Source organism: Bicyclus anynana, chromosome 13 (assembly GCF_947172395.1).
Source record: "Bicyclus anynana chromosome 13, ilBicAnyn1.1, whole genome shotgun sequence".
Taxonomy (NCBI): domain Eukaryota; kingdom Metazoa; phylum Arthropoda; class Insecta; order Lepidoptera; family Nymphalidae; genus Bicyclus; species Bicyclus anynana.
This window is the reverse complement of record NC_069095.1, coordinates 8,331,191-8,344,892: the sequence shown is the minus strand read 5'-3', so window position 1 is coordinate 8,344,892 and position 13,702 is coordinate 8,331,191. Positions and strand designations below refer to the sequence as shown.

Here is a 13,702-nt window from a genome sequence, read left to right as displayed (position 1 = left end):
AAAAATCCATAGTTCCCGCGGGATGTGTGATAAACTTTATTCCACGTGAACGAAGTCGCGGGCATCCCCTAGTAGTGAATAGTAAATAATGTAATATTTCCATGTTGTAATTTCAACACACGATGAAATGAGATATTTAAAATGTGGGTACATAGATTAGAAACAAGGCCAGGATCAGGCTAGTTGCAATTCATCATTATTATTCCAGACGATTTATCAAGCGGTTGGCTCGCCCCGACCGACTCTCTCTAACGAGATGGTGAATTTTCACCGAATAATTTCCGAACCGACGAATCACGTATTGGAATCCGAAATGAGCTCGAAATTGAGATAGAAGACTTGTACATGGTTTAGGATAAAAGTAGATTTAAGAATCGAGTGGGTAATAAATAAAGTTTGAACGATTTTATTAAGTGAAGTGGATAAGTCTAAAATATATTCTGAAGAAAGAACGATACAGATATTAAAAGAACATATAAAATAGAAACTAATGTTATGGTAACCTGTGTTATAATAATCCAATTCGATACGAAAATTTCAAACTCAATTAATTGGCTCATGCATGACATAACTTTGGTTGCGGATATTTATCTAACAAATGCAAAAGAAATTTTGTGTGCATAAACAAGACAGTAAAATGTATTTTACTTTTGATTTAAAAATAATAAGGATATGGGTACAATACACTGCCATAAACCTTTAACATAAACTTTATCTTTTTTACCATGAACTGAGAACCAAGTTCTAGTAAACTTATTTTACAAATAACCACAAGAAGTTAGACGTATAGAAGAGAAAAATTACTAATAAATTAACATGACATTTCGCAGTTACTTGAGCGAACGCGGAGGGTCGATACGATTATCGGGGCTTATTACTTCGACTCTATCATATTTCAATTTACGATCGTCACCCGGAGTTATCGTGTAGAAAAATCAGAGGGTACTTTGAGTACACTGATATAAATCAGAAATAAGACATCTCATTAGTGTATTGCCTGATTTATAGGATAATCTGAAATTCGTAGTAATATAAAAATCATAACCTATACGTATAACCTACAGCAGTCAGAAGATATACTTAGTATTACAATAATTAGTTGTAAAATTTACTGATATACATATATTTTTTATTTAAGTTTGAACGGGAAATGCAAATTGCATTACTTAATAAAATTCAAAACTAAGTCGCTAACATTACATAGAAATTTTAAGCTGGCTCAGATAAAGCCCACGTTAAGAAAATTCTTGGTCGGAGGGAATAAGAAAGCGGTCCTAGTTGTTAAGTCTTGTACAGTTTCTGCCGCTATCTTTTGGATAAGCAGCCTAATCACCAGTCGTCGTGTCTGTATCGGGCCGTAGCGAAACGCGGCCCTCCCTAGGGTGCACTTTTGGGACCAGTTTTCTTTTTGGTTTACATTACGCAGAAAGTGTGTCGATTTTTTTGTTATACCTCACTTTGTATGCTGATTTGGCTTAATGTATTTAAATAATATATATTTATTTAAATGAAATATACATTTTCACTTAAAACTGTTAAAATAGAATGGGTAACGTTGGTTATTTAAAGAGGAGTTTAATAAAAAGTCACAAACCAACGCTTTAAAATATTTCCACCAATTCTCACTTACAGAAGGGAGTGCAAAACCTATTAATAAAGACTTATGAAGTTATCGAAACTTTGCCAACGGAACGGCGAACCTGTTCAGGTCGCGCTCCAGCGAACTTTTGTTTGCAAACTATTTGTAATATAAATTTACAGTTCATGTTAACAACTTAGTTCTTAAGAAACTTACAGATCGTATATCGTATTAAAAATAAGAATATGGTGTTACGAAATATTTTCTAGATTCTATGATGAACTATTCTAACTTAGAGAATGCTACACTATGTCTACATTAACTTAGTGCAATTAACGATCATCAAATCAAATCAAATCTGGTTAAAATCATACCAATTATTGTATTGAGTTCTTGAGTAGAAAATTATAAATATCGTATTTAGAACTTGGGTTTAAAATATTTATTATTTCACAAAGAATTAACTGATTCACTTATGTGAAACTTACAGGCTAGTACATTTCAGTTTGAGCGTACAAGAAATAGTAAAACGTAGTAATAATAGTAGTGCTAACAAATAAACTATAAACAATAATATAATAACAAAAAATACAGTAAGAATTATAACGTGATAAACAAAAATACATAATAATTCAATTTTTAATGACTATTTGTAGGTAGTCATTGAAAGAAAAATACCAACAGTTCGGACCAACAACGGAACTTCCGGTTAATTTCCTAGATAATTTATATTAAACGAAGTACTCGTAGGTATCAAACTTAATAGAGAAATCGGCCGCTCAGAAACAAATTTATTTGGCGAAAAGAAAAGAGGCGCACGGCGCGGCGGCGTATCTAATGAGATAATATAATAGCCGTGATTCGCTCCCACCACTGTTCACAGGACCGAAAATTACCGGAAAACTGCAGGCTGGGAAACCGAGGTTTTAGAACGTTACATTTCCCTAATGTAAAATTAGAATTTTCGCTGCCAAATAGATTTTTCATTGTGGTCTCTTTAAGGACTTAAAAATTTTGTGCTGAGATAAGGAATTTTGTAAAAATTTAGAGAATTTTGGCATAAAGGCTGTTGTAAGACTAGTATTATACATACTCGTACAGTGCGTGTATTTGGAGAAAGATGGCTGAAAGGTACAGGTTTGAAAAGACTACCGACTATAGCACCGAATCCAAACAACTCTGGTATACTTTATACGGTAAGTAAATGACCGAAATTATTCTGATAACATTGCGTATTGTTTAAAAAAAAAACCTTGACTTTTTAACTACAGAAAAAATTACGTAACCTAACCTCATCTTGTGATTATTCTAGTTCACAAATATGTGGGCAAACACAAGTCTCGGTCTCATACTATTCCGCGCTTCACTCTATATATCAGATCAATAGAATACTTAAATTGCCAATATTCATGACAGTATTACTTATATTTAATTATGGATAATACTCATGTTGCCAAATACATATTTACACACTACATTTAACATTAAGTGCAATACCCTTAAAACACAATCTCAATATTTTACAGTGCAATTTTTACTAGCATTTAATAGTATTGGATACGTAATGATGTCAATATAATATTCTTTCCCAGTAACAAGCATGAGAGGGTCATATCGAATTGGGAATCGATTTTGTCGCATCCGAAATAGGGTGTAAAGATCCCATTGTAATATAGATGTCCGCCATATGTCGACTAAGCCCACACTTTGCCCTCGATTCTTTCGAATATTGCGTATTTTACACTACTGTCCCGTATTCTGATCCATATAAAATTTTAACTTATGTTTTCTACTTGAAAAAATTAGGATGTATCATCAATCGTTTTTGGGTATTTGGTTATTACATTGCTTACTTAATCAACACAATTAATAGATTGATAAGATTACGATACTTACTTCCAACTTATACCTATCTGGCGAAAGTTGTTATATGAACAAATTCTCCACCTAGTACTTGCTAACTGACTTTTATAATATCTATTGTCGAGTTTATCCTTATCGCTTCAAAATAAAAACTTTGTTGAACATAAAAATCAATAAGTAATTAACAATCATTCGATGCAGTCCAAAACAAAAATTGTAATAGTATTTTATCATAATTGGTATCTTTTTCATCAATTTTATCGGTTGTTCCTAAGTTTATAGACATGTAATCAATTAATTTGCCCCTTTTACAATAATAAAGCTTTTTAAATCAACCATTTAATCCGTTAATAGCTATTCCAGTCACAATATGTTTTTCATCACCATCGGCCCCCTCGGTCAACTATCGTTTTAAATTCAAGCACGACAAAACATCTTAATCATTACGCTTCATAAAGTCCTTAAGTGATTGCGTAGAAGGGACAGATCGCGTGGGTTGGAATTGATTTCGAAAGTCCATCGTCTAAACTACCTACCTGCACCCTATCGATATTGTGACTGAAATTGTACCTTTATACGTTGGTTCAATTTTAAGGGGCTCCTAAAAGCAATAAGAGATTTCTTTAGAAACGTGACTTTCATCTTGCCACTATTGTAATTTATTTTGATGTCACAGTTACTTAGTATGTTCTGAATTGCATTCATGAGCTTTTGAAAAAATATATAGGACTTTTATATTTAGAGAGATGGAACAGATGATGTAAGCTGAATCTCTAGTTGTTATTCCCCTATATAATCTTTATGATGTAGATAACCGACATTGAGGTTTTGTTTACTTATTGACTTATTATACGAAAACAATAGCAGTTATTGCATCCGTAACTGATATTTGATGCATTTTTTAATTTGGTTAAAAATTAAGTAGCTCCGTTTCTTGAAATTTTAAATTGTGGAACGATTTTTATGCAGTTTCAAATACTTTTTTTGTTTCAAACAGAAAATCTGTTTCAGAAAAAAATTTCCATAGCTGAATAACAGCATCGCATAAGTTAATAGTAGAGCCAGGCGCGGGCAGGCGGGATGGCGGGCAGAGATAATGAAATTGTGTACAGGAGCGCAACGAGCCGCGATCGTGTCTCGGGCAAAAATCCACTTAACAAATTGCTGCTGATTCGAAGGGTTCAGGATTGTTGCCTGCTTTTACCGTTACGTCAGTTATTCGCCCGGTTATCGATACTCAAATCCACTCTCGGTTACGTTTCTACGTTGCGCCTTTTTACTTCAAATACCGTTCTAGCGGGCTACATACCTTCAATTTAACTGGTCAATTTTCACCAAACAGACGAACTGTTCAGTTAAAACATCCCTATGTAGACAAAACTGAAAAGTGCAGTTTAATTGACAATGGTGTCTAGGGAGAAAGTCGACTACAAATTGCTGCTGATTCGAAGGGTTCAGGATTGTTGCCTGCTTTTACCGTTACGTCAGTTATTTGCCCGGTTATCGATACTCAAATCCACTCTCGGTTACGTTTCTACGTTGCGCCTTTTTACTTCAAATACCGTTCTAGCGGGCTACATACCTTCAATTTAACTGGTCAATTTTCACCAAACAGACGAACTGTTCAGTTAAAACATCCCTATGTAGACAAAACTGAAAAGTGCAGTTTAATTGACAATGGTGTCTAGGGAGAAAGTCGACTACAAATTGCTGCTGATTCGAAGGGTTCAGGATTGTTGCCTGCTTTTACCGTTACGTCAGTTATTTGCCCGGTTATCGATACTCAAATCCACTCTCGGTTACGTTTCTACGTTGCGCCTTTTTACTTCAAATACCGTTCTAGCGGGCTACATACCTTCAATTTAACTGGTCAATTTTCACCAAACAGACGAACTGTTCAGTTAAAACATCCCTATGTAGACAAAACTGAAAAGTGCAGTTTAATTGACAATGGTGTCTAGGGAGAAAGTCGACTACAATTTGCTTCTGATTCGAAGGGTTCAGGATTGTTGCCTGCTTTTACAGTTACGTCAGTTATTCGCCCGGTTATCGATACTCAAATCCACTCTCGGTTACGTTTCTACATTGTGCCTTACTTCAAATAGCGTTTTTGCGGGCGACAGACGTTCAGTCTTAACTGCTTAATCTCAATCGTCTGTAAAGTAACGGCCCTATGAGAACGTTCATTTCTATGGCAACTGCGTTGTTAGTGACGTTTATATTTTGGCACCATGTTTTGAATAATATATAGGCGAAAAGCTCGTCGATGAGTGTAAAATAGCGAAATTGCCCCATTTTAACTAAACAGTCAAATTGTTCAGATAAAAAGTTCGTGTATAGACTAAACTGCAAACTGCAGTTTGATTGATGACTAGTGCATTGCTATTTGAGAAGATGCATCGTCACATGATTTTGGGTGAGTTTGTCTTAAAGCAATCAATGAAAACCTTAATCAAGCTTTACTCAATGGCATAGTACCATTAACAAGTAGCTACACTAAATTAATCTACCAGAAATAGAAGCATATCAAAAAATTAAACCTACATTCATTTACTAGATATAACAACTATTTTAATTGAAATTATGAAAGTACACTACATGTACTGTTTATGTATTCTGTGGTGACTAACCTATCAGAGACTAATTTTTTGTTGCCGTTTGGTCAACCAACAGATGTAAAACTTTCACGTTAATTACACGAAAAGAGTTTAATATTTAAATGTAAAAAATTAACAGGGACGCACTCATTTGCTAAATAAACTGTTATGACGCACGTAAAATAATTGAACCATCAACAAAAGCTATCATTTCGGGAACTAGTCACTACAAAAAAAAGGCGGGTACACACGAGTGTAAGCGGTGTAATGAATTCGGCGGCGGAGTTTTGCACGCAATTGCACAATTTCAATTATCACATTAGTTGGCGAGTGTACGCTACATGGGCGAGGCGGGTGGCCTGATGGATTAATGTTCTACGACTTATGCCGATCGTTGTCATATGGTACAATTCAAGTGACAGGGAAGCCAATTTGGATATGAGTTTAACGTGCAAACCAAGCTTAGTAGCGAAACATAAAAAAATACTATTGCCTTAACTCATGACTTCCTTAATTCATGAATCCGCGTGTAGATAAGATGTTACCTTTTAAACCTTTGACAAAACAAATGTTTTATAACATCCCCTATCAGATACGTCAGAAATAATGCTGACGTTTATTTCTGACGTATTTGGCTTTGTGTCTAGTGTGTGTTTTGTAGCTTTTAAATTAATAGACCGATTATTTATTTTGTTTGAAAGCTGACAATGGGATGGTTCATAAGATAATAATCCGATAAACCATTCTGAAGGTACAGGTTATATTAAAGCCATAGATTAACGAGTGTTGGTGATTTAAAAAAATATCTACTACTACTTCATGGTTGTCAATTCATGGACAAAAATGGAACGGGTACCATGCGGATGAAACCGCGTGGCGTCTACTAGTATGATTATAATGGACTGAAAAGTCACAAATGACACGACTGATTTTGTTCTTTTCAATCGATAAACAAAAAAATAACGAGCTATTAATATTCATATCAGCCTATGTAGAGTTTTTGAAGCCGAGCTAATTATGAATACATTCACACGGCGAAGTTTAATTTGAACACATCAAACGATACATCGCAAGTTTATTTGCGGTTGCAAATTTTCAGGATCAACTTCATGCCCGGCCGGAAAAGCAAAGGAAAGTTTGCGCACAAAGGCTGTCATTGAAATATTTTTTTTTTTATTTCCCAAAGTACAAAAAAGTTTGAATCGAACGAATTACTAAACCGACCAACGGAATTGGTAGAGTTTTCAACGGCGTCGTGTTTGGAAAATAGGTTCTTTTTTGTACCACCCCACATTTTTGTGTGTTCTTCCCTATCTTTGTTTCATTAGAAACGCCGTTGGCTTTCAGTTTTTGAACTTCAAAGTAATTCAAAGAGGTAAGCAAAGGTACCTAGTCTTCGACGAAAATATAGTGTTTATAAAATTAGAACGGTAAGTACATTTAATTACGTATATTAGTGCGACCTTTGAATCTCAAATGTTCTTGTTCAGTCCTAGATTAGAAGAGTAGTAAGTAGTACAAGTAACTAATAGTGTGAAATATAATAATAACTATAACTTTATGGCTTGGATTATCTGTTTTTTTACTTCAGTATATTTATAAACTACCTAATGTATCGCATAACTCAATTATATTAAACATTCAAGCATTTAACATATACTAAGTTTGTCCAGAGTCCAGACGACATGGTTCTATGTGACATTTGTCAAATTAAATCATTTTTTATACCAATATCTATTTGGCTCGTCACTTAGTATTTGAGTGTGGCTGGGTTTATACAATTTTATACCTAATGCTGTAGCCCTAAATCGCACAAATCAAGGGATGTTCGGGAGACGCCTATTTCAATTGAATTCCCGAAAAAAAGGACGCAATATAAAAGCATATCTCTACCCCTCACCTTTAGACGGAACTATATTGAAATCTCTATATTTGTGAGGTTGATTAGCTTCCTTGCTTCTATGGAATCTATGAATGACACAGCGTGAGACGATTGCAATATCCAGTATGGCCAATCAGTTTTTGTGGGTTCTATTTTCTGGGTAAACAATAGCCTTGTTCAATTTTGCTGCGGTTATACAACTAAACCTCGTAGTTTATTCTTCATTATTTTTTTTTTGTTTACAGCTAAAAATAAGTAACTCTTAGTTTGTTGACTTACAAATAACGATCTATAAGTTTATAATAAGATTATTATAAACTTTGTAATATTTATTATTTATAGATTCCCGATAAATACTTCGAAGAAAGCGTTACAAATAATAGAAATAGATTAACTTCAATGTTTACATGTAGATACCTATAAGTAAATGGTGCCACTGAAATCTCATAAAACTTAAGCTATAAATAGAGTATAATTATAAATGGATATACGGCTACTTTATTTACGTACATTGTCATGAAGTAAAAATGAAACTTACCGATCTATAATAACAGGGTCGGAAGGTGTTTCATTTCTGTTGCCACAACTCTTCTTGTCACAGCATCGACTGTAAATAAATACAACTATTTAGTAGGTACTTTAAAATACCGTCTCTCAGTTCTAGTTATTACTAAGCTATTTGTCTCATTAAACTTATTAGAGTAAAACCAAAACAGGAAACCGTATCTACAATAAGTGAACGAAGCTAGCACGCGCCCTATCGTAGCTCCTTGACGCAAAGGGCAAAGACATTGAAAGGACAGACTCCCTCGAGACTCCTCCCCTGAAGACGTGCGAACGTGACGCACATATCGCAACGGACGAGACGGAGATATTGCGTCTAAGGTAGAATAAAATTTTAATTGCTCACACAGACGCAGTCCGTTGTCAAAACACACACACGCGCGTGTAGTGGCGAGACGCGTTACAGTTACGAGCGGAAAAACCACCCTAAACAAATGGTTAAATTAATAAGGACGTTCACTTGTTGTCGTTTGTTCGCGACGTTTGTTCTTAGACTTTAGTAATTATGCCGGAATTGAGTCTGAGATATTGTGCCACAAATGGAACGCTTTGTTAGCGGGACGATGTCACATTACAACTTTACGTTTCGCGCTGCTATTCCTGTAGATTTACTGGAAATTATGCTATCTGTGATAGGGATAATTTTATTAAAAACATAATTTGTCAACCTTTACCGAGACTAAGTAACATTTCCTTAAAATAAATCATTTTTTTTCTAAAAACAAAAAAAACTGTAATTAAACGAAAGCCTATAATGACATCCTACACTTCTACCTTATTTAAATATGGTAGGCAACTATGGCGTTTGGCTCAGGGTGATTAGCCCAGCAAAGCTTGCCACCAAGCTAAGAAGATTTATTGAAAGGAAGCTGAAAATAATTAACTTAAACGATTGAGGGTCTAGACCTTAAAATCCCCTGGATCTGCTATCTCCCAAAGCCACCATAATTTAAACTCCGGCCTTATAACTGAACTGACAAACTTATCACTTATATTATAATATTCTGTCCAAACCAATGATAATCAAATCAGTAACTTTGCTAGTATTGTTATCGTGCGTTTTAAGAATAAATTTCATATTCTATTCTTTATGCTACACGTAAGGAGAAAGCTTAGAACATTGAACTTATATTCGAATCTCTGTGATTTTCTTATCAATTCAATATGTTGTAACTTTACCTGCACATAACTTCGTGCGTAAGTAAAACTCTGCACATTTCCGGGTTCTTGTCTTGTCCTTCATAGACGATAGGCTGAAACAAAAAGAAGTACATAAGTTTATTTTCCGTCGAAATATAACTTACAATATTATAAAACTTAATTATTATCAACAAACAACTTATCAATATTGTCAAAAATCAACTACAAAATATATAAGGATAAAATAGTCGCCATTTTTATGTAGCTTACTTTGAATCATCATAATGCATAAAATAATAGTTTAATATTTTTAACCCTTAGCATATTTAATTAATTAAAAATCCGCGTGTAGATAAGATAATTTTTCGTCTTCATTAAGTTATGGCTTTTTGCTAATTTATGCACCCTTTTGTACATAATCGCGTTCATCATCTACGCCAAAAACGCATTTGCATAGTTTCTAGTAAAGTTTTTAGCGAGTTCTATTTTTTATTATAACTAAACACGCAACCCTATCAAGTAACAGATTGTATAACTAAGATGTTTTTGGTGCTATACCTCCAAAGTGTGGTACATAAAGTATTAATCAAAACAATAATCTACAATTCATTTTACTACCTTAATTTACACTATTTTACGTTTTCTTTATCTACGACTTATATACTTATAGTTGACAGCCTTGACGGTCCGAAAACATGTCAAGGCTTTGGTTCTGGATCCATCACTCACGTACTATAGAGATATTTTAAGTATGGCCATATTTGGTACATAAAGTATTAATCAAAATAATATTCTACAATTATTTTACTACCTTAATTTACCCTATTTTACGTTTTCTTTATCTACGACTTATATACTTATAGTTGACAGCCTTGACGGTCCGAAAACATGTCAAGGCTTTGGTTCTGGATCCATCACTCACGTACTATAGAGATATTTTAAGTATGGCCATATTTGGTACATAAAGTATTAATCAAAATAATATTCTACAATTAATTTTACTACCTTAATTTACCCTATTTTACGTTTTCTTTATCTACGACTTATTCTGAAGCACGTGAGCATACATTTAATGAGTCATTTTAGTTCCAAAGAGGAACTAAAAAGGCACATAAAGATAATACTTTAGATTTTGCAACCTACTTAGACTAACAAACTGAATTGGACATACTGATGAAGTTATGGTAGGTACGAGGATTAGTACACGTCCTGGGGGCGACCAGTAATTAGATATTAATAGATAAACGAAATGGACACGTGTAGCAAGCATTAAGCTATTGTAGGGGCGAAAGTTTCAAAGTTGGGGGGTAAAAATTGTTTGCGAGCTCTTGTATTGCGAGAAAATTAATTATTAGATAAAGTTTAGTATCTTACAGAATGTTTTAGAAATGTTTACAAACTTCGACGTTAGTATGAAAGGTTTTTTGTTTATCTATTTCTTCGTCTTTTTAAATCTATACGAGTTTTGAATCTTTTCTTATCTTATAAGAAATATTTTCACCATAAGATCAAAGCGTAGTAAAGGTGTGATTAGGGCACATGAAAAAATCCCTGTATATTTAAGCCATTTTGAACAAAAAAAAGATATTTTGAGTTTGTTTTTGACACATCTTCAAATGATTGTTGAGGCTTATTCGCAGACCATTTTGCTTTTCCTAATAATTATTTGTTAATATTAATTTTTTAACTTCAACATTAAAATTTAAGCTAAATATCCAACCTCAGCTATACATAACAAGTAGCGTCTAGACGAAAGAATATTTATATTGTATTGCAGACCCCCGTATATTTTTTGTATACATTTTTCCCGAACCCCAAATAACTAAAATTAGCTTCCACAATCCCCCAAAATCCTAAAGATAGATTTTCATCCCTTACAAAATATCTAATTGAATATGAAATAGTATATTAGGGTATTATCATCTTTTGTGCAAAGGATTTAGCAGGATCGTGTATGTAGGGTGTTTTGTTAGAAGTGATCAAGGGTTATAGAAAAGTATTTAAGGACAGGCTAAATAGCTTGGGGTCGGGACTGGCTTTAGAAAAGGCATCAGCTGGGAAGTTGCTGAAGAATAACAAAATATAAATAAAGCATAATGAGATGTATATACGTAAATATCTTATCATTGATGCACAAACAAATAAAGCTCATCTAGAAAGTATATAGATTTGAATAATAATTAAACTATTTAGTGTTTGAATATTGATAATTGATTGAAGTGTAATTGAAATAAATGAATTTTGAATTTGATATAATCAACTATAATGCACTGAATCATAACTTTAGACAGTAAGTTAACTTACTATTCTAATATCTAAAATATTATATCAATTAATAATTATGAGCCTAAACTAACAAAACCACTGAAATTAAATAACTCCATTGGTAATGATAAATGGATATAACTTTAAAATACATTTTACAGAGTGTGATAGAAACTACGAAAATGAATAAAAGGCATAAAACCCTGGCAAAAGTTAAAGCAAGTTAAGATTTGTAAGAAAACATAGTTCAGTAGAAAGCAAGCTAAATAACAAAACCACGTTCAAAAACATCAAACTTTACCAAAATAAAAGGAATCCTGATTAGAAATCACTACACACTATAATTTTACTTACTGTATACTATAATATTTCAATTATAACAATTAAGAATGATGACTCTAAACTACTTTTTACTTTAAGGTCATCATTCTTATCTATAAAAAATAAAAAACTATTATCACTGTACGAAAGACAATTGATTGTAAGTTGTTGTAAGTTAGAAGATGATATTAAAGGTATAGAACTTTAGCAAAACCTACAACAAGTTAAGATTTGTAGCAAAAACATAGTTCAGTAGAAAGAAAGCTAGATAATAAAATTCCCAGATGGTTTAGTGATCTCGTGCGATAGCCAACTTTTTTCAAGTTCACTCCGGAGCATTCCCTCAGGAGTCTGCGAGCATCAGCGCCGCATGGGATTCAATCTCAGGGGAATTTGGGGAGGTTTAAAAAAACTGGACCCTGGTGATTATCACCATTACTAATTGTTTCCAAACAAATTCCTACTCCTGAATGTACTTCACAAATTATTATTTTATCAGTCTGATTTTCTAAGACTAAGAAAAATATAAATGAATCTATACTAATATTATAAAGCTGAAGAGTTTGTTTGTTTGTTTGATTGATTGAACGCGCTAATCTCAGGAACTACTGGTCTGATTTGAAAAATTCTTTCAGTGTTAGATAGCCTATTTATCGAGGAAGGCTATAGGCTATATATTATCCACATATTGCTACGGTAACGGGAACCACGCGGGTGAAACCGCGCGGCGTCAGCTAGTAAAATATAAAGAGCAATTAACATAATCTTTAACTTGAAAATGGAACCGACTTCAAAGACGACACAAAATTACTGAACCGATTTTCATGAAAATTAAATGGGACCAATCTGGAAGTAGGTATACTCTTTCAAACAAAAAATATTTTTTATAATTGGTTAATAAATGACGAAGTTATGAGGTAATAAACATTAAAAAAACATACGAATCGAATTGAGGAGGTACCTCCTTTTTTTAAGTCGGTAACAAATGATCACTGAAAAATTATTGTATCGGATCAAATTAAATTTATTTATTTCATAGTAGCAAACTACTGCACTTTTAGAAGTCAAGTCGTATTTAGTCGACTCTACCATTACATAATATAATAATATTATATCTAACATTAAAAGTCTATTTAACTATTGATAATATAAAGTATTATTAAGAAACTATAAATGAGATGAACAAAAGAAAAATGCGCCATAAAAGAAAAAAATTGTAAAAGTAAAACAATAAAAGTTTCACGGAAAATGCAAGAAAATCAAGACGTATCTAATACGCAAACAACGTTGGCGCGTGATTTACTTGAGCGACAAGGAATATACACAAGGAATTTGTATTGTCTCTAATTTACAAGAACACTGACTAGCACATATGATATCACAGTGCACCCTTCACCCCGTCTGTCTGTCTCGGATTTTCATGCGGTTTACACAAATAAATAGAGTGACTCATGAGGAAGGGTAAGAAGGTATACAAGGTTTTGTATAAAT

The 13,702-nt window shown here is 33.3% G+C and overlaps 1 protein-coding gene across 6 annotated transcripts in view; it reads right to left on the bottom strand.

Moving 5' to 3' along the window:
* LOC112053089 (transcription factor collier) overlaps nucleotides 1-13,702 on the bottom strand; it is a 79,684-nt gene that overhangs the window by 39,862 nt on the left and 26,120 nt on the right. For all 6 annotated transcript variants that reach the window (XM_052885008.1, XM_052885009.1, XM_052885006.1 and 3 more), the window contains exons 6-7: nucleotides 9,665-9,738; nucleotides 8,460-8,528 (exon numbers count right to left, since the gene is read on the bottom strand). In XM_052885008.1, coding sequence (XP_052740968.1) covers nucleotides 8,460-8,528; nucleotides 9,665-9,738 — 143 coding nt within the window. The remainder of the gene's footprint in view (nucleotides 1-8,459; nucleotides 8,529-9,664; nucleotides 9,739-13,702) is intronic.